Here is a 26075-nt window from a genome sequence, read left to right on the forward strand (position 1 = left end):
TTAAAAAAATTTACGATTTAAAAAAAAATACGCGCATAGTTGTACAGAAAGTATCTTTCTCATACCGATGATGAAAATTTTTTAAAAATTGAATATGAAACTTCGATTTTGTCGATTTAAAATACGTATTATCTGGTCGAAGCGCAACTGTTGCATTCACTCAATATATATATATTGATATATATTGTCGCATTCACTCAATATATATATATCGAAGAAAGGAACGGCAACAAAATTAAGGTTTCAGGTGTACAGCCCTCTTAAGAAATCAAGAAAACTTTCCATTTATAAATTATTAAACCGGCCTTAAACGTCAATGAAGTCGACTCATAGAGCCTTCAACATGGGGCCACCACCCTCCCAACAAATACACTCTGAGTAGTCTGAGTCCTTTCGTCGGAGAATTTATTATTTAGATGATTTTGTTGTGATCTATAGAAGTATGTATGTAGGTTATAAAAATACTTGTCCAGAACAAAATTAGTTAACGGCAATTTCCACCTTTATTATAACGAATTTTTAATGCAACCAAACAGCATATACATATACCATGTACACATGTACAATATGTAAATTACTACTGATGTTATTCGAATTCCGAAACAATAGGTTTCCAAAAAAATCTTAAATATATAGCAGTTGTCACAAAAACCATCTTTTCATTCTTTTTTTTTTTTTTTTTTTTTTTTTTTTTTTGGTGCCATCTTATCGATCCCCGATAAATCATCACCAGCGATATCGTTGCTCTTCAGATCATGTACGGGCACTACGGAATCATCACTCCGTCCCCAAAATTGTGAATTGGGCTTCTGAATCTCTCACATTCAGAACACCAATTCGTGAGGCTTTTTTCGCTTTAAACGCCTCTGCTGGTGAGTTGTGTCCAATAGCTGCAACGCTTCTATGTTAGGGTGACGGTGCAGTCTCAACTCGTGCCTCCCGGCGCATTCTCGGATGACTTCTTTTACTTTTTTGATTTTAAGGTCCTTGTGGATCTCTTCATTTGTGACGAAGCGATATGCATCGGTGATAATCCTCAAAAACTGGTTTTGACATCTTTGCATTTTTTCGATATTGGATGGCTTACTGCATCCCCACAGTTGTATGCCATATGTCCATATTGGCTTCACGATTTTCATTCATGGATTATATTTTTTCAAGCAAATTATATATGTTATAGTATTTAAATTCCTCTGGAAGCTTACTTTTATATGTATGATGCTCTATGTACATATGTTTCTCATTGCAGTTCAATTTATTATTTATTATAAATTTATCTAATATTGTATGTTCTGTATAAAAAATGGCTATAGCACAAGTTGTTTCATGGTTAATAAATTAATTCAAGATCCACATTCCCCATTAATTTAACTTGCATTTATCTTTTCTCAACAACATTCAAGTACCATCGTTCAAAAATCCATTGCTAACATATACCGAAAATTCGTTTAAACAACAGGTTTCTGCAAATATCTAGTTTTGAATAAAGGATTTCAGAAGAACCTTGAATAAAACTCTCGAACCTTCCAAAAATCCACTGGATGACAGCACTGTAATATAACGTGATTAAACTGTATTGATCACGCATGTAATCCATAATATATATTACAATATTGTCTATATTCACAAGCTTTGTATAATAATTAACGTGACCATTAATTTTTAGTTATGTACATATGCGCATTCAAGAAAACGTATATTTTTTCATAGTTTTTATTTATTAATGAAAAGAACAGGATGAACACATGAAAATAAATAATTTATGTGGTCTTATATTTTTCTGGGGAACAAATTTGCTAAATTATTTTTGGTGTTGATTTCAAATAATAATGAAATTCTTGGAAGGATTTCTTAAAATTTACTTAGGTAATTAGTATTGCTTTAAGAACTGCGACTTGCAACTGTGTTTCGCTTGTCCACAACTTATTAATAAGAGAAAAGACCCTTTCTATGGGTGCATTAGTGCCGGGCAGGCATAAAAATTATTACCGTGGGTTGCTCTTTTTTTGAAAACGGGACATTTTGACTTCCCGAAGCTGTGCTTGAGGACAACGGGATAGGCTAACTAAAAACGGGACGGTCCCGTTCAAAACGAGACGTATGGTTACGTTTTGTTATTATTAATAATCCAAAGGAAAAAAAAAATGCAGTATTGAACATAATTATGTATGTACATATCTGCATGTAAAATAAAAAATATTTACCTACTACATATATAGATGTCTCTAGTAAATCTTGGAAACGTGGTTCGTGTGCTAACTGTAACTACAAATAAATATGTACTTATATACATACATACATGTATACATAAATATGTATACTTAAAAAATATCCTAATACATAAATATAAATAAACCTACATTTATTGTTGTTTCCCTAATTTGTAAACCTCATAAATGTAAAATTACATTTTTCATGGGAAAACTCAAACTATTTTATCAACCTTTATGTAGCTTCTATGTACTACATATGTATGTGCACGATAATACATTATATATAAAGTATTATCGCGAATTTGATAATTTTTTGCTTTATTTTTATTTATTTATTTAGCCCTGTCATATAGATAGATTTGGAATACATACATACATATGTAGTAACATAAATACATACATAAAATCCAAAACAAAATAATGTTTATTACCAAAATGAATTTAAAATATTTACTTGTTTACGTTATATCATGCATACATGCATATATGTACATACATATAACTAATAAAACACGTAAATTCAAAATTACATTTAGTTGACGACGGAATAAAAAGTGTGGATTAATTTTGTATCACTTGTATGACAATTTTTTGACATTGTTACATTTTAACAATGTTTTTGGACAACGTTAGAAGTGGATTCGAGTATGTATTATATTTCAACATTTACTAAAATAAAATTATTTTCATTGGAAATAGTATTATATATTGGTATTTTGTATAAAAAATTTAAATATGTTATTAAATTACACTGTTCGACAAATGACGACTTTTAAAATGTTTCAGAGGCGAGATATGATTTTTCTTATAGATCAATGCCCAGTGAACACGAATCTGGTAGTAAAAAGTGTTCATTGGCTCGAGATTTGGAGATATATGTGTTTTTTAAATCGCGCGATTTTTCTATATCTTGGTGTTGTTCGGTCGATTTCTCAAAATCTGTTAATTTTCTGTTCAAAATGAATATTGGAATTTACTGTCGGGTATTTTATCTTTCATTTGCAGTACTTTTCAGCTTTCAAATCTCTCTAAGTAGTCGTCCAGTTCAAATCAAAAGTCAAAATTACGTATTTTCACTTGGAATTTTTCCCCACTGTTAATACTATATTATATTGAGTATTTTCTATTGAAACATGTTTATTAGCATAGTGTTCTGGCCACACTATTTTTTGATTTCGTTTAAAAGGGTTAATTGGATGTATGGTGAATTTTAAACCGGTAAAATTGCGAGCAAAAAGCTCGTACTAGTGTTTATTCGTATTTACACGAATCTGAATTGAATTAATAGGGATAATATATTAAATTACCTTTATATGAGAATTAAATAAAATTCAACTTAGAAAAATCATATTTCGACTATTCTTGTGGATTAATAACAAAAATTCTATTGATAACACTGGCTTACCTCGATAAAATAAACGAATTTTTGTTACCATCATGCCTGAATGTGATATTTTCCACCTCATTAAACGTAGGTAATCAGAGATTATTTTAACCTATGTATGTATGTACATATTTGTCGGATAGCCTGCGCTCATCATTATTTTCATAATTTATGTGATGTATGCGTTGAATTTTGATCTTCTCTCTTCTATTTGGGCCTCAGGGGGATGTTTTGTATTTACGGTTGGTTCTTACATATGTACATATCAGTGCTGGCTGTAGATAAAAAAACATTCCCTTCTATGTATTCTGTTATTGTATATTTTTTTTTCTTATGCTAATTTTTATTATGTATTATTTTTCTTTTTTTTCAGCAGGATACAATAGGAATAGGCTTTTCCTCCCGTACCCTGCACGCGCACATTAAACAAGGCTGTATGACAAAAAGAGAGATAATTTCACCGCATGCCACTGATATATATTATATAAATACATAGTTCCGTTTACCATGCAACCTTTTTTTTTTGATCTTTCGACTTAAGATCTTTCGATTTTCGATCTTTGCCTTCCGATATTTGCTTTTTCGACCTTTTCACTTTCGGTGCCGTGAGGTAGACCCATAATAAAATGTACATACACAGAATAGTGCAAATAACAAAAATAATCACGTTTTATTTTACTCTGTCCTAAAGGTGACCCTGCACTATTGCTTAAAAATAATTAGCATACCAAATGAAAAGTCGCTTTCACACGTCATTGTACGACATAAACATACGTATACATATGTATGTACGTAAATCAATCAATGTGAAAATTTGGCTTCAAGTATTTGTGAATATTACTTTCACAAATTGCAAATAAATTGGTTACTTTGATCTCCACAAGCTGTATCTACATATTAAATAAATGAAGGCATTGCTTAGAATTTTCTTCCATATAAATATTAGTACATATTTGATTTACTATGTAATTAATATGAATTTCAACTGATGCAAACTTATTTTGCATATAGAATTTTAACGATGGTGAGTTATTGTATTTTTTTTATCAAAAAGAAATAAACAATTTAAGTTAACGGACGAGGGAACGAGTTGCCAATCTTGTGACTGGCCATATTGTTGCCCCAGTCAGTAGTGAACCAATCCCCGAACGACTAGCATCTCGCTAGTCGTTAGCTCCAAAAACAATAAAAAGAATACCGGTATTTACTTAAATTATTTATTATGTATACTTTTTGCCAAATACTACTGCGTTTTGAAAATTATTTTTTTCCTTGCGATATTATGTATTCCTATAATATCATTTGATTGAAAGCAATCGATCCATGGCTGAAAGAAAGTAGGTATTGCTTAGCGACCATATTTGTTATCATACAAATTTAGCACTATTATGGAATGAAGCTTTTATCAATTAAAATCTAATTGAATTTATCATATAAGTAAAAATTCAATCGATTTATGTGATTACTAAATTTATAAAATGTGAGCATTTCGCTATTTCATGTTGATTACGAAACATTGTCGACGGTTATATCATAATTTTTAATTACAGTTAAAAAAAAACCATTTAGGCAGTTTTCCAGTTGTATATATGTACATATGATTGTCACTTTTACACGATTTATCTTTAAACAGCATTACAGGAAGTCAGTTTATCAATTTGTTTAGTATGCACAAAAATGTGTTTGAATAAATTTAAACCTTTAGTCGAAATGTTATCTGAAGATAGTTATTCAATGGAAATTTTAATGTTGTACAGAAAAAAACTGGTCTCATCGGACAGTTTCGAATATATTTTTTTACCTTATTTACATTCTGTGAATGTCTGTAATCTTTCTACTAAGCTTGCTAATGAAATGTTGCGTTTTTTTAACAAATACCTATTAATTTTGCATCACCTAAAATTTATATATGATTTGGTCCTAATCATTAAAATCAATGGTACTTGTGTATTATCAGGTAATTCAAAGTCGAGTACATATGTGATATAATATATTGCATTATTAAATAAAATTTTATATAATATAATATAAATTTTAATCAAATGGATAACCTTTATATGTACTTTGTATACATATACATATACCCTGTTTGCCAGCTCTTTGGTTATCTAGTTAGCATGTTTTATTTACTTTTACTTTTTAATAGATTTAACCGAACCTATAATAATAAAAAAAATCTTGAAATTTAGTTAGTCATCCAAAACTACACTCTATGGATAAAATTATCAATGTTCAAGTCCTGTATCCCTTTATCGATATATAATATGCACCTTACTATATACAATATATACCTCATTACATCGACCTCTTATCGATTTATAATATAGACCTTATTACATACTTACTCGAAAGCAAACAATTATCAAATTATTTTTATGTACCAATATATGTAGTCTCTGTGAACATAATATACGTGAATATAATAAATATGTAACAATGATAAATTAAGTAATGTTTTAAATGAAAATGATAAATGAAGTGCTAGTACTATTTTAGTTTTTTAAACAATTAAAACTTCATTGTGAAGTCGTCGAACTTACAATGCACATGGTTCTCGGAACAGCGAAGAAAACCTTGTGATCCCTTTTTGGGTTGCAATTACACAAACTTGAAGCACTTTTTTTACAGTACATATGTAAGTATGTACTATGTACATACATAAGTACTTTTTACAATACACATTGTGCACGGTGACGATATTGTTATGTATTGAATTGAACTCTATGTTACATCACCTATTATAAAGTCAATGTGTTAATTTACGTCGAACCGCCTATTATAATAATAGCGTAAAATTTCGTAACGGATGTGTAACAAAAAGCAGGTGGTGCAATTGTACACACAAATGTGCGATTTCTGGTTCAATATTGTTTACAAAGTTGTATTTATGTAGAACGACCGATTCGTGGTCATCCATTGTCCAAATTCGGCATACATATGTCGGCGCTTTTCAAAAATTTTGATTACTTCATATGGAAATCGGGCCAGTTCCAGGTGAACTCTTCGCGAACTCTTTGCATTAAAATATTGTTGCGTGGACGTGAAGTGGGGCCTTCCAGAATCGAAGAGAAAGACGCAGGACATTTGTAGTAGCGGTTTATTGGTCTGCTCTCGTCGGCGCCCCAGGTCGGAATGGTTTCCAGACCGAGAGCGCCCCATATTTATACCCGTTGGGCACAATACACTTACATACATACATACACATGTTAACTATTGGTTGATGAGTGGGGCGATCCCATTGGCCATTAAATACGGCTTATTCATTCGGCGAGGACATTTTGGCGCGAACGAGAGATCAGGTGATTAGCCCATTTGAAATAAAAAGGGTCAATTTGGAATGAAAAACCTACATATGTATATACAGTCTAATTGAAAAATATTTCTCCTTCAATTTATCCTTTGATTCTCAAAACTCTTCTGAAATATTTTATACTTACTTGAAACATCATTGATAGTACCTATATATGTATATGACTATGTACTTGACTTGTTGTATATGTACTTGACTTGTTGAAGTTACAAAGTATGCTTATAATGTATGTATATATCAATCTACACACACTTTTTACAGCAATATCAAATATTCCTGGTGTTGCGTAGGGGTAGGTGGAGGATCCAAGTAAAAGGCCAACAGTCGTCTCACAGCATTTATTGATGATTAAGGAGATACACGCATTGCCAGTGCTCCGTCCAGAAATGACCTGATATCGCTTACGTACCGCCTTATAAGGGGTAGATCTCTCAGGACGTCTAATCTGTTTACCTACTGTATAGTCACGTATTCGGATATGTATTCCCACGGTATGAGAAGTGCAATCATTGTTTAGCTTTCATGCACTTAGCTTGTCGCTAATCCTTAAAACCACTTATACCAGTCGCACGGTATGCATTTAGTTAATCCGTTAACAGATATCCGTTACAGATAATCCTTGAACGGTCACACAGTCTCTGGGATTCTATTCGCTTAATCCGTGGCGTACGTAACACTGGTATATCACTTTGAGAAACACGTTAATCAATTATGTACATATGTATATAGTGTGTAAATTGATTTTGTTAACAAAAATTGGTAATTGGTATACATTTTAATAAATATACCTTGATAATTTTGGTATACATTTTAATAAATATACACAAGTTCATACCTACATAATAAAAATCAAAATATCCTCGTGAAAATAAACTAGAGATTGGTTCTTCAAACAATTATGACAGTTACAAAAGTTGTGAGTTTGCGCAATAGACTTGTAGAGATCGATTTTTCATCCGTTACAGCGGAAGCTGTACGCTCGTAAGATTCAACCTGACTAACCTAAAATTGAAAATAAATGTCAACAGCTCAATGATGAAGATGGAAAATATATACTACAGTGCAATTTCCATATTGTTATTATCAGTAGTACACGAAGCTTGTGGGCAATCAAACCAAAGACCACATATTGTATTCATAATAGCCGATGATCTGGTTAGTGTTGACATTTATCTTTTATTTGCTATTGTAAGATGTGTGATTGATCGTTTTATCACTCACATATCAATGAAAATTTTTGTTTTAGGGATGGAACGATGTTGGATTTCACGGCTCCAATCAAATACCAACACCAAATATTGACGCTTTGGCCTATTCCGGTCTAATATTGAATAATTATTATGTAAATCCAATATGTACGCCTTCTAGATCTGCTCTGATGACTGGAAAATATCCGATACATACAGGTAAATTTATCATTTAAAAATTTGGAACTTTAATTAATTGAAAATATTTAAACATTTCGGCTTCAAATACCTTCAGGAATGCAGCACACTGTTTTATTTGGAGCTGAGCCACGAGGTCTGCCACTTAAAGAAAAGATTTTACCTGAATATTTAAAGGAGTTAGGATATTCTACACATCTAGTTGGAAAATGGCATCTTGGAAGCTACAAGAAAGAATATACACCACTTTACAGAGGGTTTTCTTTTTGTATTTCTAGATCTAAAAAGTATTTTTGTATTTGTGAATAAAGTTTAACGAATTATCATTATTTTAGATTCGACACGCACATTGGATACTGGACTGGTCATCAAGACTATTATGATCATTTCGCCGAAGAGACTGGTTTTCTTGGACTTGATATGAGACGAGGTATTTTATTTTGAAGTTTTACAACAATCTCTTGTTACATATATTTACATAGAAGTCTTTGAAGTAAATTTTTGTTTTTATTTATTATTAAGATAAATATAACTAACCTTTTAGGTATGGAAACAGCTTGGGATTTACATGGACAATATTCCACAGACTTGTTTACGTCAGAAGCTGTAAAACTCATTCAGTCTCACAACACTTCAAAACCAATGTTTTTATATTTGGCTCATGCTGCTGTACACTCTGGCAACAAATATAATCCTCTACCAGCCCCCGATGAAACTGTTGCTAAATTTCCTAATATAACTAACTATTCCAGAAGACGCTTTGCCGGTTAGTTAAATGGGTTCCTAATTATAAATTCTATTTATTCATAGACATTTTAATTCAATTGTATTTTGCTACCAGCAATGACTTCTAAGTTAGACGATTCGGTTGGAAATGTTATGGAAGCACTCTCAGCTAATAACATGTTATCGAATAGTATTGTCATATTCACTACTGATAATGGAGGTCCAGCTGAAGGTTTTAATCTGAATGCAGCATCAAATTGGCCATTGAAAGGGGTATATTTTATTTATTTATTTTAATAAAAGCTTTTAAAAACAGACACATACAGTATTGCAATGTTAAATGTAAATAACACCAACAATAAAAGTTTCTAAAAATAAATTTTAAACAATGATATAAAATTAAAAACGAAGAATAAAAAGAAGAAAAGCTTTAAATGGTGGGAGATATGGGATATTAGGAATTGGAATTTGAAAAATGACTAAACAATAAAAATTTAAAGGAAGACAATATAGATCAATATGAGGGGGAATATTATTAACAGAAGAGCATGATCTATATTAGTAGGTATTACAAGAATAGTTGTTAGATCAGGGATTGATGTGAAATAATGAAGGTTTATGGAGGAATCTGATTGAACATTGGAATAGGATCTGGATCAATAAATAAGGACTATCAATTATATAATTCAAAAGCTTAAACAAAAAACCTAAATCATAAATTTTCCTCTTAGATTGTAAGGAAACAAAACGATCATTGTGAATAATTTATTATATGATTCCATTATATAATATCATGACAATATTACAATTTTTTACAATACATTGTAAAAAATGTTTCACACGAATTTATTGAATCGTTTTAGGTAAAGAATACGTTATGGGAAGGTGGAGTAAGAGGAGCAGCATTAGTCTGGAGTCCATTTTTAGAAAAACGACAGAGAGTTGCTCTCCAACGTATGCACATTACCGATTGGCTTCCGACCCTATATACAGCAGCCGGAGGAGATTCAAGGTGAAGTTTCAGTTCGAATGTAGCCACATATTCAATAAATGGTACAAAATGAAAATAAGTTTTATGAAAAATAATAATTTCAGGAGAATCTCAAAAACATTGGATGCTATTGATATGTGGAAAGCTTTATCAGAAGATCGAACTTCTGAAAGAAATGAATTATTGCACAACATAGATGATATATGGGGCAGTGCTTCGTTAACAGTTGGCGATTGGAAAGTTCACATAGGTACGTTTATACTATTAGATTAGATTTATACGTATCTATGTACACATTTAAGCTAGTGAAATTTAATGTAATTTAGGATCCAACTATAATGGACAGTATGACAAATGGTATGGTCCATCAGGCCTACAAGGAATATATGATATCGACGATATAATTAAAAGCAAATCTGGAAAAGCCCTAAATAAACTGAATGAAGTTCCTGAGCCAATTGAAATATCTAAAATAAGGTAAATTTATTATCAATTTCAACCAAATGTCCTCAAAATGACAAAAATAAATTTGGATTTTCAATTACAGACAACAAGCCTTGGTTAATTGCAGTATTATAGAAAAACCAATTGAATGCAATCCTTTCATCAGTCCATGTTTATTCAACATTAAAGAGGATCCTTGTGAATTCAGAAATTTGGCTTTCCATCACCAGTTAATATTTGTGACTTACATATACATAGTGTAAAAATATTGTGTTGTTATATAGCTTTTGTTGTCTCTAGGTACGAACCAATCTTGAATGATTTGTTGGTAACGATGGCCAAATACAACGCGACAGCAGTACCTCCCGGCAACCTCCCCATAGATCCAAAGGGAGATCCGGCATTGTGGCAATATACATGGACTAATTTTGGAGACTATTCTGTAGTTGGTAGAACCAACGCATAGCAGGCAAATTTTTACCTTTACATTGTTATCTTTTTTTTATTAATTTATAGTATTATATATAAAAACATGTATAAAGTAAAAACCGATTAAATAGCATTCTCACCAGACTGAAAAAATACATTATATGTATATGAAATACACAGAAGTTTCTGTTACATACAGGGTAAATACTTTTATGTTAAACATGATATATCGATGTCATTTAGTATCCATAAAATGGTTACATAAATTTAGTTAAGAATAAGTCAACATGAAATTTAATATTATGGGCGATTTTGATATCTTTATACATAAATAAATACAAAAAATATTTTTATAAGTAAATATTGTTTTATTCTGTGATTCAAGTTATAGCAATAAAATTAATATTATATCAATGAGAAAGAAATTTTGTAATAATATACATATGCATGTACTTATCAATTTATTCGAAATTTATATGTAAATTATTACTTCAATATATAAATAATAGAAAAACAATAGTTTGTTATAAATATGTAAAATATAACACATTCAATCATCGATTGATAATAATCATTATAATTTTCTCAAAGCAGATCTTAATATGCCAACATTTCAATTTCAGTTTCATTTTATTGATTAATAAAATCCTACATCATTGTCTGTCATCACTCGCATACATCTAAAACGCAATTTAAGAAATGTATAAATTTTTATAAATATTATATATTTCGACATGCAAGATAAAAGAAAAATAATTACTTACCCACACATTCTAGGAACCCACTCTGTACCAGTACTGCACTGAGAATCTTCTTCCCGACAAATGCAAGAGCATGATTTATCATTCCATTTTTTATTCTATAAACATAAATTCATATAAATATGACAATTAATAGGTAAACATTTTTAGAACTGCGGTTGATTCCCATACGTTATTACGTATACAAATGTATGTTATCTATCTACGTATTTCGACCACATAATTTCCTCATTTTTATGTTTATAAATATATAAAACCTTTTTTAATACTTTATCGATTATTTTTTACATATCATATAATATGGATGTACATATGTACATACATGCAAAGTAACGAGATTGATATTTTATTTTAATATTTAAATACCTGAGGGCAGGAGTATTGATCATCAGAATTCTTGCACATGCATTTGCATTTTTCACGTTTGTACACTTGATTTTCAGTGCAGTGGTGTTCCATTACGGAACAACCACATTGGCAACGAGTGTCTTGAATCATGGTTATCTCACCACAATATTCCCTGCCGGTTGAAAAGTCATGCTTGCGAACCTGAACGAACATGCATGCATTGAATACGAAATTCTTTTTAATTGATTTTCATTTTAATTAGTCATCAGAAATACAAGAACGAGTTACTCACTGCAATCGGTATTTGTTCCGTTCTAGTAGGCAGACATGCTGATTGTCCAAAGCAAGAACCACCATCGCACCTTTTCACTAGAACTTTATTTGGAATCATCTGAAACGTATAAAAATAATCAAAACATTGCACAAGGTGACTAATTTTAGTTTACTTTATTAAGAAGCTTATTTAAAAGTTATAATTGAAAAATAAAAAGGCTTACTAATATGTTTGGAGCATCGGGTACAATGCTTATCATAGTTTCTCTAGGTTTACACGATGATTGAGCTACGTTTTTGTTTAATAGTGGAGATAATGATTTGCAAGATTCTGTTGAAACAGTCAAAATACAAATTATCCTTTGAATTCTAATATTATAATGAAACATACATCAACAATTATACTTAATTAAATAGCCTACATAAATAAATATTTTGAATCTACAATATTATAACATTTTAATATAAAAGCCAACTTATGAAATCTAGTCATATATGTATGTATGTATATAGCATAAGTGCATTGTTGTACATAATCACAATTTTTATGAGGCTGCTTCAATATTGTACAAAATAAAAAGATTCTTATAATCGAAGCTTCAAGTGGGTTATTTCTTCGGTTAGTTAAAAAAAAATATTCCTTCCAACAGTTATTTAACATTTTAAAAAGCAAATTTAGTAAATATTTCGAATAATGCCAATTTTATAAAAAAAATGTTATTCAATTAATAAATAATAAAATGCTAATAAAAATACATTCTTATAATCTACACAATATACTAATTATTACAATAACAAGAATAATGTTAAGGTTGAACGTTTTACAAATTATTTATACTATACATTCCTACATCTTAATAAATGCAAATAAGAAATTCATTGTAATAGAAAGTAACAATGTAAACTCACTGTTTTGAAATTGTATATATGGCATAATATTTCTAGACCATCCGTTATTCCAGCCTTCTGATGTGTGAATTATAAAATAAAAGCTCAAAAAAAACAGTAGAAATATTCTTGAAGCCATTTTATCCTGATCGTCCGATCGATCTGATTGTGAGGCCCTAACTGACTATTGCAACAGTTATAATTTGTATAGACAATTAGCATTCGCTAAATTCATCAAAACGGATGTGAAAACCCACAATATCCCATTGTGATAAGAAAACATTAATCATAATATGCCGAAGACGTGTTGAATATAGGTATATATGTATGTACGTAGGTACAGGAAATTCCCAAGTTTCCCGTTGCGGTCACTGATTTAGAAATTGGTGCGTAAACTTTGGACATTTAAATATATCAGTGTCAACAATTACACTTTTTATAAATAATTTAAATTAAAGAAAGGTTATCGCGTAATATTTATTTTATAAGGAAAAAAATTATATGTAGGTTTTTCAGTTGAAAAGTTGGAAATGTCAAATTTGTGATGACAAAAATCTGTATTTCAATCATAGCAGATAATAAGACATCTTATTTCAATCATAGCATATGTAATACTATTATTTTAGGGTCTCGGAGCTAAATAATAGTACCCTAGAATCTTCTTAATTTTTTTTAAATTATGAATTAAATTTGATAGTATTAAAGTAGTGCATAAAATACATAAATCTAATTTAAAAACCATTATTTTTCTCTATCACTATATAATAGAAAAGTCAGGAATACAGAAATATTAAGAGTCACAATTTTGTTCCATTGGTTGTACCACTTTATACACTAAAACCATTTTAACGACAAAACTGATACATATATAAGTATGAGGTTTATTTATTAGTACACATAATATTATAAATACTACCTGTTATATCAAAATGCTACTCATATAAGCCGAAAATACAAAAAACAAAGAAATCGGTGTATTTTTGAATATGTATAATTTATATAATTTGTGAATAAGTTGAAATATTAATTTCCAAGTATCGCTTATTCAATAAATTGAATTTCAAATGAATATATAAAGAAACAATGCCGACGATGTTAATTGTAATTTCGAAGAAATAATAAATGTGTACCAAAGTCTATTTTTTTTCAAACGTAAAATAATTAAATAATTTTTAACAGGAATTCAGTTTATGATAAAGCATTTTAATTTGTATACTGACTTTCGATGTAGTGAGTCCAGTCGTGTCACCCTAATGGTGTCCATGGGTTTCAGGAAACCCGTTGTTAGAAATCTAAAAATTCATATAATTTTTGTCAAAAATTATACAAATCTTCAAAATTCAATGAATCTCTCAATTTCGATTATCGATTTTCGGGATTATGTCGACGATCGCGATTTATCAATAAATCGAATTCCGAAAAATATTCAAAAAGGTAAGAAAACAGCTTAAGTTATTGTTGTGAGCTCTGCAGAAGCTGAAAGGGCATTTAGTTTAATGAATAATATTGCTAATGATCAAAGAAATTCATTAACTGTAGATAAAATATCCCATTTAATGACTATTAAACTTCTTGGAAAGTCACTTTCTGAATTCGACGCAAAGCCGTGAACCGTGGTTACGTCAGGGGCATCACACTGCTGATGATACTAGAATAGGAAAAACCCACTGCCTGTGAATTCGTGAATTCAAATAACCAAAAAGGTGTATGGAGCTTGTTTTAATAGTATTTACTCTTGAACTTTTATCAATACATAATTTATATAATAGTTATTTTTTTAAATTACTACCTTGTTTTTGCTTTCATTTTAATTTTCTATATAATAAAAGTAATTTAGATACTAATGAACCTTCCCAAAACTAACATCTCTAACAAAATCATTTTTCTGGTGAGGGTATAAGCTTCAACCTTCTTGCAACAGAACAGTATTGTTTAAAATTGAATTTGAAGTATATATGTACATACATACATACATATATTTATTTTCTTATTGGAAATTTGATTTCTTAACGTTACTGATAAAGAGAAGCTTGATAAAAAATAGTTGTAGATTTATACCAAATAGTAATTAATATAATTCATATATTATATAAATATGTATTTGAAATTAATCAATTCATTAATTAATTTAAAATATTAATATTGTCGAGTATTTTATAGAAGTATATTATGGCTATGAGAGCATGTAAAATGTAGGGAAACTTACACAAGACAAAAGTTCTACTTCCGGTTGTAGGATTGGTTCAAAATTTTTTATTACTTAAAATTAATATAAATATTATACACTTTAAATATCAAGAAAATAAAAATTATTTAAAAGCACAAAATAAAATAATTAAATATCGTTTAAAAAAAAATTACTACTTCCGGTTTACAAATTCTGACCAAAGCCTTATTAACTCTAAGTTAGTACATAAAAAATACAAATATAAATTTTCAGTTTGATACGTTCAGGGGTGTAGAAAACATCGTGGTCACAATATTTTGGCTTTTCCAAGAGGAAAAAAACCCACATCGGTTTATTAAATATAGTGTTTTTTTTTTTTTTCATCACATTGATACAATAATTATAATGAACTTTTTCGTGAAAAGTACACATTTTAAGGGGTCGAAAAAAATGTAGAAGAAAAATCGAACAAGAATAAACTGCCAATTCCGGTTGACGGATGCTTACCAAATTTTATACATCACTTGGTATTACACTTAAGCTTCTAGATATGAAATATCAGTTCAATAAACCAAAATGTTTCCGAGAAAAACATAAAACACCTCGATCCTCTAGATTAAAAGTACTATTTCCGGCTGAGGTAAAAATATTCAAAAAATATTAGGGTATTAAATTTATAATCTGTGTTACATGTAAAAAAATTTCAGTCTGATTTGATTAGCAGTTTAGAAGATAATTGAATTCAAATACTTAAAATTATTATTTTGAATAAAAATATCAATAATTTTATTTTACTACCGCCATCTACATATGTTTAAAACTACGAACTGGATAAACGTCAGACACTTCTCAGAAATTCAAATTTCAAACGCGTCTTACACGATATTTTTGCACCATCGTAATGGCGGAGGATCCATATACTTATATTAATGACCAAAATGAGCAATATGGCAAAGTATGAAAACGATCGGATAAGAGGCAAACTTTTTCCTGAATTGTAATCGTAAGTGAAACGTAAACGAGGTATGTAATAAAAATAAAAAATGAGGACATTTATAAGAGGAGGTACCATTTCCGGTCAACTTAAAAATTTGAAAAAAATTATCATCGTATCGATAAGAATTTCAGTAACCGATACTAAGATCACGAAAACATGATTAATAATCGATTCTGAGTTCGAATCAGTCAAAATATCGGGTTCGAATTTTCGCATGATTACAAAACTCCATCTATTGTTACTACGTAATTAAAGATGGCAGTGTGGCGGCTCGCTTATACGACATGGTCGAGTTTGGTTGCCTTCCTGCGAGTGGGGACCAACCCGGCTGGGTTCGGAGAGCCGCTACTCACTCTGTCTTCAGCTGTCATATAATAAACACGTGCATTAACATGCCAGTCGTCTCATTCGTTCATCCTCCATAGCAGATTATAAATTCATGAAAGAAAATTAGCATTACCCAAACATATTGCACAAATCGACCACCATAACCTTAAACTAATGACAATTGACTGGCGCGCGTGTATGTAGGTTATTCAATACCAGACGAATAAGGAAGGGTCGAAGGCGAGAGGAAATGCGGAAAAGTCATACTGGAAAATCGGCAACGGTTTTCCTTTCAAAATCAGCTGTTCGCTCGACGGTGGCGCCATCGAACGACCATTTTCGGCGATAGCGTAAATCGATCGGTGGCGCGGGAGACAGAAGAAAGCATTCGCCATTCGCCATTCGCTATTCGTCGGTCGTTAGTCGGCGTTCGCTCGTCGCTACGGAGTGGCGGGGCGCAGCCGCCTCGGTCGGCGCTATGCCCCCCAGCGGCCGGCGCCCCTCTCGCCCTTTTCACCCATACGCGTGATTTGTAAGCAGCACGCAGCACGGCACGACTGCATCCACGGCCATGGCGTTCGGTGGCGCCGCTTTGCTCTCCGCCCCCACAGCCCTGGAGCAGCTGCTCGAGGAGATCAACTTCCAAAGGACCAAGGAGATGCGTCAGCTGCTCAAAGATGGTAAATGTGAATCCCACGCCACCCCAAACACGTGGACCGACGGACGCTACCTCAGGCGCGCGCAACCTTTTATTTCGTTTCCAACTACCACCCCAACCCATCCCCATCGCACGCCCCACTCTACGAGTACGAGTGTGTCAACCCATTGAGCTTTTCCGGAAAAGCGTATCGATGCTTCAATGTTCTGTTGATTTTACTTCCTCCTGAAATACTTGCAACCAGTGGCGGCTCCTGCATAGGAGCTGCGGCGCTGCAGCACCCCCTGAAAAATTACAGAAAAATCGCATTTACAACTTGTATTTAGATATTTGACATACTCATTAATAATGATTATGTCAAATATCTAATCATTCTTATTTAAATTTTATTCACAAGTTGTAAATGTATACAAATGTTATTTTTTATATTTTTTCTTGGGGTGCTGCAGCGCCGCAGCTCCTATGTACGAGCCGCCACTGTTTGCAACCACTTAATACAAATTCCAATGGAAATTTTTAATGTTTGCCCTCACGGGATGAGCATTTTCCCAGTTGATAATCGAGAGTAACCCTTTGAGTGCTGAAGTCTTTTCTGTTGAAAGCCTGCCACGCTGAAAATTTGGCCAACATTTCGAATTATAATTATTTAGACATTCAATAGAAAGCAGGTATAAAAATTGTGGCTAATTCAAACAAACCGTAGATAACTACCCTAAATAACTACCGAAGAAGATTTCGAGGATTCGAGTTGATTTTCAAAACTACATAAATAAATATTCAACACAAGTCGTTGCGTTTATTGTTTAACCCTTTGAGTGCTGACGTCTTTTCTGTTGAAAGCCCGCCACGCTGAAAATTTCGCCAACATTTCCAACTAGAATTATTTGGAAATCCAATAGAAATCAGGTATAAAAATTGTAGCTAATCCAAACAAACCCTAGATAGCTACCGCCGAGGATTTTGAGTTTAGACTCTCTAATATATCTTGCGACAATATAAAATAAACAAAATAAGTCTATTAATGAATGTATTTTTCCAAAATTAGTTCCATCTTCATTGTTGTTAAAATGTAATGTTCACAATCTAAATGCCAAGCTACAATCTAAAATACTCGGCAGTTAGGGATTTCCATTGGGAAATTCTGCTATGGTTAGAAATTCAGAAATTCCGGTGTAAACTAGTCTATATAAACGTTGCCAAATGAATGTTCCATGTTCAATGCATTTTTTTTTCAATGCTACCTGGAAAGGCTTAGCGGTAGTATTCTTGTTTACTTTGTACATGCTCAAAATATAACGCCTATCGGCGTTTTTCAGGCTCATGGACTTGTTGGCAAAACCCCGATCGGCGTTGGTCAGACTATGATATGTACATATATATAAATAACCTAACTTTCCTACAGAAAATATTCCATTGTAAAATGTGCAAGTACTAATATATTTTCGGTTTACACAAACTTCCAGATTGAATTCAGAATTTTCATAATTTCATCGAAATTAGCTTGTAAGTTATTTATTTTGAAATCCCGTTTATAATCTTTCGAAAGTTTAAGTATGCGTTGAAACGGCACACTCCCAATTTATCGGAATAAGCTTACCCAGTAAGCGGATTATCCGGGAAAATCCAAAGCATTCAAAAAATAACAACGTGTTCCCAAACACGTCTTTACAAGATACATATTGAATAATTTAATTTTTCGCTATTTTGCTGAATATTTATCATACATATGTACATTTGGTCAATTAGTAAATCGATTTTCTTCATTTTTTTGACCATTCGTTTCATTAATTAAAATTTTTTCAAAAATAAAATGAAAGTTTCGCGAATCAAGTTTGTCATCAACTCTATTTTGTATCAATAATAATGATAACACTTTATGATATCATCATCATCATCATTTACAGCCATTCGCCATCCACTGCTGGATGAAGGCCTCTCCAACACGCTTCCACTCGTCTCTGTTTTGCGCAACACTCATCCATCTCATTCCGCACATTTTCCTAATTTCGTTCACCCATCTTCCTTGCGGTCTTCCTTTTACTCTTTTGCCTTCTCTCGGGTACCATTCAAGCACTTCTTTTGTCCACCTTTCGTCCATCCTCCTAGCTACGTGACCCGCCCATTGCCATTTCAATCTCTTCACTCTATCCACTATGTCCACTACCCTTGTCATATTTCTCACCCACGTGTTCCGCTTCCTGTCTTTCCTCGTTATGCCAAGCATACAGCGTTCCATACTTCTTTGAGTGCATTGGATTTTATTTTGCATCTTGGCGTTCAGTGTCCAAGTTTCACATCCATACGTCATCACTGGCAAAACGCATTGATCAAAGATCCTTTTCTTCAGGCAGAGTGGCATTTTTGATTTAAAAACAGCATTCATCCGTCCAAATGCACTCCACCCTAATTTCATACGTCTCTTTATCTCTTCATTTTTACTACCAGACATGTCAATTATTTGACCTAAATATAAATAATTATTTACTACTTCTACTGGTTTATCATCTAAGGGGATGCTATCAGGCATGCAATAACTATTGAACATTAGTTTAGTCTTATCTACGTTAATTTTTAATCCTACTTTTCTACTTTCCCTGTCCAGCTGTGTTAGTCTGATAAGTAGGTCAGCTGAATCACGAGCTACTAAAACTATATCGTCTGCGAACCGAAGGTGACTCAAAAAGCGACCATTGATGCTTACTCCGGCTGTATCCCAATCCAATTTCCTGAAAACTCCCTCAAGCACCGCATTGAATAACTTGGGCGAGATTGTATCTCCTTGTCTTACTCCTTTTCCTATGCTAAATCTATCTGTACCTGAAAAAATTTTAACTGAAGCTGTGGCATTCTTATATATTGTAGCTAACAGTCCCACATAGGGTTCCGGCACTCCCTGTGTTTTTAGAGCGTTAAGTACTGCATTATGACTAACTGTATCGAAGGCTTTCTCATAATCGACGAAACCTAGGCACAGTGGCCGTTGATATTCGTTGGCGCGCTCGATTAGTTCGCCAACTACTTGGAGGTGGTCCATTGTGCTGAAATTTGCCCTAAACCCTGCCTGCTCTATAGGTTGGTTCTCGTCGAGGATATTCTTCAGCCTTTCTGTAATAACCTTCGTGAAGAGCTTGTAGACCGCTGAAAGTAGACTAATGGGTCGGTAGTTCTTGATATCGCTTTTGTCGCCTTTTTTGTGTATTAAAATGATAGTTGCGTTATTCCATCCTTCTGGTATAGCTTGGTTCTGGATGCATTTGCTGAAAAGCCTAGCTAAGATATTAATTAGGGGGGGGCCGCCACATTTTAGTAAGTCGATGGGAATATTATCTTCCCCTGGGGTTTTACCATTCTTTGCAGTTTTTAGCGCGGCCTCTACTTCGCTAGGCAATACTGCAGGAACCCTTTGGCCGTGTGTCGATTCCAGAGTGGGGAATTGGCCGTTGTCGTTCTCGTATAGTTTTGCATAGAACGTGTAAACTCTGTCTATGATTTCTTCTCTATTCCTAATTATTACTCCGCTCTCTGATCTGATTGCGATCATTTGGTTTTTGCCTAAGAAAAGATCCTGTTTGCACTTTTTCAGGCTACGGTTATTCTTAATGGTATTTTCTATTAGCTTGCTGTTAAAATCCCTGACATCCCTGACTATTCTCTTCTTAATTTCCTTATTTACTAGATTGTATTCTTGCTTATTATTATCCCTATCTAAATTCCTTTTATGCTTAATTAGGCTCTTCATCACTAATTCATTTTTCAGGAAAAACACCAACAATAAGTGGACTTGGGAGAGTCCTAAAGGAGACAGAAACGAGATCGATTTCATCCTAACAAATGCCCTGCACTCCGTTAAAGACGTTAGTGTTTTAAGTAAAGTAGATATAGGCAGCGATCACAGATTAGTCCGTGCCAAGATGGCCATTAATATAAATTGCGAACGTAGGAAATTAATAAAAGGATGCAGTAACTCTCCAGATTTCGCTCAACTAAGGTCTAGGAAAAAGGAATTCGAACTCGAACTTGGAAATCGATACGGGAAATTAAACCCAGAAGCAGACATCGAGGAATTGAACACTTTATGATATATAGAGACGATAATTATTTGGATGGGTTATTTTGTTATGTTATCACGCAACTTGATTCGCAAATTTATTTATTTCTCTACATTTTAAGTGGTCTATAGCAGTGATTTTCAACCGCCGGTCCACAACATTCTATTGAAAAAAAACTGCGAAAATCATAAACGAACTTTCTAGTCGAGCTATGAACTCTGATATGTTTATAACACTGTGTGGGAGTATGGGCTCGTGACACCAACATCTTCTTCGCGCAAAAGTAAGGTGACTATCGAAAAGAAGGGTTATTTCACATATCGTCGACCTGAGGGAAGAAGTAAAGCTGTTTCTGCGAGAGCGTAATATCTCTTGTGATTTTTAATCATTTTTATTGTGTTGTTCTAAAGAAAACAATATTTTTTATTGAACTTTAATAATTTAATAAAACTTGTATAGATAGGATATGTATGTATGTAGGTTTCAATTAATGAAGGGGACACGCGTGACAGGCCAACGATACTCGTTTGGCGCATTTAACCATGTTTATTATTCGATGCGCTGTAACGAACTGTCGTTCGGTCACGGTGTTACGCAGCGTACCAACTTAAACTCTCACCAAGTTTACCAACTTTATCATTTATACATGTACATATGAGCCGTTATATTTGAATGTGGCGGAAGTCCAATTTTCAGTTCCAAAAACACTATTTCTGTTTGACTTAATTCACAAATTGTTATCACTTCTTTTAATTCGATATGTCAAGAATCAGAATAATGCAGATAAAGCAAAATAAACGTATTACAGGCCACAAGTGTTTTTAAATATTGTTAAACGCAAAACATTATATTTAATGTTTTGTGAAATATTTCTCGAAATGAAGAAAAGTGAACTTATACCACTTTTAAATATAACCGCTCATATGTTCTCTTCTGGGCTTGAAAACTAAATCCTACACGTACGAAAAAAATACTATATAATATCATTACGTTTGTATTATGCCCGCTATTCACGTCCAATGAAAAAGACTATAAAAGGTCACCCCCCCCACCCCACTGTCCATATTAGAAGACATCTTGAGGGAAATGTGAGCCCACTGACGATCGAACTTGGGCCATCGTAGCTTTTCTTAACAAAAAGCATTAACAACACAGTGGTTGGACCTAGAAAGGTTCAAACGAAAAATAATATATGGATCTGGATGTACATATTTGACATCACCACGAAATACCATTCAATGATAATTCATTCCCCTTATCCCTTATCTTCATACGCGGTTGAGATTCGCGAAGAGCTACGTCTGGACAGTATTACTACAAGGATGTGAGATGTGGACTCTGAAAACCAAGATGATCAGCCGCATTGAGGGTTTTGAGATGTGGTTCTATAGGCGTATGCTGAAGATTCCGTGGACCAAAAAGATATCAAACGAAGCTGTCCTCGGCATGTTGGGGAGAGGCAGGGAACTTGTTTCTGTCATCAAGCGGAGAAAGATGGAGTACCTCGGACACATGATACGGGGTCCAAAATACGAATTTCTCCGTTTGATAACCATGGGGAAAATAGAAGGAAAAAAATCGATTGGCAGGAAAAAGTTATCTTGGCTTCGAAACATGCGCATGTGGACCGATATGAGCGCCGAAGATCTGTTCCGAGCCGCTGAAGACCGATGCGGATATATTCAAATAATCGACGAGGTGGTCGCCAACGTCCGGATGCGGACAAGGCATTAACAAGAAGAAGAAGAAGATCCCTTGAAACTAATGACAGTATGGGTCAATTAAAAAACTATACTTTATTTTGGCAATCACTTTTCAATTTTGACACAAAAACAAAACTTCCAATTGTAATATCCAAATACCAAATTTTTTTTGTCATAATAGAGCAGATCCATGAAAACTACAATTCAATATCGTTTAAGTTATAAATACTTTGTTTTGATAAAGTAAAGTAGAGAAAAAGAATAGCAATTTGTTAAATATGAATATGAATTAGAAGTAAGAGCATCGTTACTTTATTAATTTTACTGGTAAATGTTAATTTGCTAATTGGATGTATTTCTGTTTTGATACAACTTTCATGTGTTTCTGAAATTTATTAGGTGTGGATAAAAAATGGCGACCTTTTCTGTGCAGTTTTGTAAAGCTCGACACAACAAGATTAATCTATTATTAAAATCCAGTTTTAAAATAAAGTCGTTAAAACAAATTAAAATACTAGATTAGCGCCATTCATGGCAAGTGTTAGTTGAAGATGAACTTTACACCTGTACGTAATTCCTGACCATCAGTGGCCAGTATTTTTGTTATAATTAAAAATAGCTTGTCAATTTGAGCGAGTTGCGAATGCTGGAATTAACAATGTATAGCATGCACGGAATTACACACATGATTCATAAAGTAATTGTCGACTACAGCTGAAGCTATGACTAAGCACACAAATATATGTATGTACATAAGATGAATATAGAGGGGTGATTATAAGGGTGAACGTGTACATACGATTCATACACACCCATCATTGACACTGTCCACAACCCCCATTACTATTTTGTATTTGAATACAGATATCATAATGAATGAAGTAATTCATTAACAAATAAATACAGCAGACACTTACAAATAGGACTACATATCATATTTACATATATTGTGTAGTCTGTTATCCATAAAATATTATAAATTGGTTAATATACATATGTACTATAATTGTATGATATGATAATGGAATACAAAGAAAAGGTAATTAATTGTATGAATAAAGTTTTATGTGTATTTTTAAAACATTTATTTTACAATTTATAAAATATACAGTCGAGAACTACAAAAAAATAAACAGCAAAAAGTACATTTGTAAATTTGTTCAAAATTCTTAACAAGGAATGTAATTGTGCAATATGTTTATTTTTGCACAAGTTTGTAAAAAAAACGTAACCATACAAGAAACTTAATTGAAATATTATTTGAAGAACATGATTTTATATTTAGATTTATACAAAACAATGCTAGCAAATAAAAATAAATATATTATGTACATTAAACGTCACTATACAACAAAATAGTTAAAAAGAAATACATACTTGGCTGATTGGTGAAAAGTTAATTACACGATTACAATAATCAAATGGCGAGATTCGTCTATAATATTATATGATATATTATAATGTCTATGTTGGATTACGAAGAATGACTCACTTTGCGTATATATTGACTGGTAAAGATTTATAAGAATAAATATAGATTTTAATGCTTCTCAAAATACATCATTTACTAATTTTAACTATTACAATAAATATATTTCATATAGATTTTGAAACATTCAATACACAGCTTCATATAGAAACAGTTTTAAAATCAGAAGTTCGTTGCTAAGGCAATATAAGCCAGACATCATCCCTACGATCTACCAAGGGTAGGGTAATACTAACATTGATAAACATTATTGGTAAAAGGCACTTGTATTTTTATCTTCAATAAATATATACTTTTGATTTTAATTTAAGGAAAATATTAGATATGTAATAAATTAATAAATATATATATATATATATATATATATATATATATATATATATATATATATATATATATATATATATATATATCATATACTGTATAAAAATCAATTCTTCTAACATTTATAAGATGTGCCTATGATTTGCCATCTAGTATTTATTATATAATTTAACACCAAGCAAACTAAGCAAATTCATATTATATTTAACTGCAATGGGATTGTTGTTGATTTTTTAGATTCAGGATTTGTGGTTCTGCAAGGTACGACTTACTGGACAGATCTATTTGTACGACACTTCCTTTTCCAAGATGAACAAGCTATCGACTGTGACGACTTATTGTTCTTTGTACGAAAAAAACATGTCAAAGGTTCATCTAGGTATCTTCCCAAGTATGAGGTAAGGCTTTAACAATTCAACAATAATTAATACACAAAAAAACATGGCAGTAGTCATACCCCGGTACTCGTTCTCATTCAAATTTTGCCGTCAAAATGTAACAAAAACAATAACAATCATAAATAGATTTTAGTGATCGACTCGGCGATCAATTACACAGTAATTCATTACTAAATCAAAAATTCGTTTGTATAATAATATAAACTATAGACAAATAGCGAGGTATGTCTGAATAAGCTAATACACAATAACATTTTGCCAAGCAATTTTTCAAACATAATGTATATATGTAAAAAAAAAAATGAGATTTAGTTGACTATGTAGTGACTGTCTGTAAATTGATAATTCATGCATATACATACATATATTACGACAAATTCGCAAGTCTTTAGCATATATAGTTATACATATATACAAATATTTAATTTTCAGTCAAGACTTAACAATTAACTCAAACTGAGCTGATGTAATTTTTGTAAATCAGTGCCTGCGGAGCATATTGTGAACTGGGACCCAAGATATATATATGTGATTTTGGGTATTGTTTCATTGACTTGATTCATTTAAAGACAAAATAAAAAAAATCTTAATAGAATAAATATCTCAGGTCCTACTCCATTTAAGTCAAATTCTACAATATTTTCCCGTGTCCAGCACTGGTAAAAAAACTACTTATTTTGATAAAATACAGAATTCAATGACTCGCCGAGCGATTCCTTATTGTTAAAAGAATTTTTATACATTTGCTATTTTTTAAACAACTATGGCAAAATACATTGTCCAAACTAATAATGACAATTAAATAATAAAT

General features: G+C 32.1%; 3 protein-coding genes across 4 annotated transcripts in view; 2 read left to right on the forward strand and 1 right to left on the reverse strand.

Moving 5' to 3' along the window:
* Nucleotides 1–4721: 4721 nt before the first annotated feature.
* Nucleotides 4722–11239, forward strand: LOC143913726 (arylsulfatase B-like). 2 transcript variants are annotated; one of them, XM_077433693.1, is made up of 12 exons: nt 4722–4797; nt 7936–8062; nt 8154–8313; nt 8390–8549; nt 8628–8722; nt 8837–9058; nt 9134–9291; nt 9882–10030; nt 10114–10259; nt 10336–10486; nt 10557–10682; nt 10754–11239. In XM_077433693.1, the coding sequence occupies exons 2-12, from the start codon at nt 7940–7942 to the stop codon at nt 10917–10919; spliced, it is 1656 nt and encodes a 551-aa protein (XP_077289819.1). In that variant the 5' UTR covers nt 4722–4797; nt 7936–7939; the 3' UTR covers nt 10920–11239. The 2 variants fall into 2 exon arrangements, with proteins under 2 accessions (XP_077289819.1, XP_077289818.1); XM_077433692.1 differs by having other exon boundaries at nt 4750–4797; nt 7873–8062.
* Nucleotides 11235–26075, reverse strand: part of LOC143913729 (phosphatidylcholine:ceramide cholinephosphotransferase 2-like) — a 79073-nt gene continuing 64232 nt past the window's right edge. Inside the window, exons 3-7 of the mRNA XM_077433700.1 lie at nt 12489–12595; nt 12284–12382; nt 12010–12192; nt 11647–11741; nt 11235–11562 (exon numbers count right to left, since the gene is read on the reverse strand). Of these exons, the coding sequence (XP_077289826.1) occupies nt 11520–11562; nt 11647–11741; nt 12010–12192; nt 12284–12382; nt 12489–12595 (527 nt within the window). The 3' untranslated portion in view covers nt 11235–11519. The remainder of the gene's footprint in view (nt 11563–11646; nt 11742–12009; nt 12193–12283; nt 12383–12488; nt 12596–26075) is intronic.
* Nucleotides 17062–26075, forward strand: part of LOC143913730 (uncharacterized protein KIAA0930 homolog) — a 38673-nt gene continuing 29659 nt past the window's right edge. The window contains exons 1-2 of the mRNA XM_077433701.1: nt 17062–17323; nt 25104–25264. Coding sequence (XP_077289827.1) covers nt 17215–17323; nt 25104–25264 — 270 coding nt within the window. The 5' untranslated portion in view covers nt 17062–17214. The remainder of the gene's footprint in view (nt 17324–25103; nt 25265–26075) is intronic.

The sequence above is a fragment of the Arctopsyche grandis genome, chromosome 6, assembly GCF_051622035.1.
Source record: "Arctopsyche grandis isolate Sample6627 chromosome 6, ASM5162203v2, whole genome shotgun sequence".
Classification (NCBI taxonomy): Eukaryota; Metazoa; Arthropoda; class Insecta; order Trichoptera; family Hydropsychidae; genus Arctopsyche; species Arctopsyche grandis.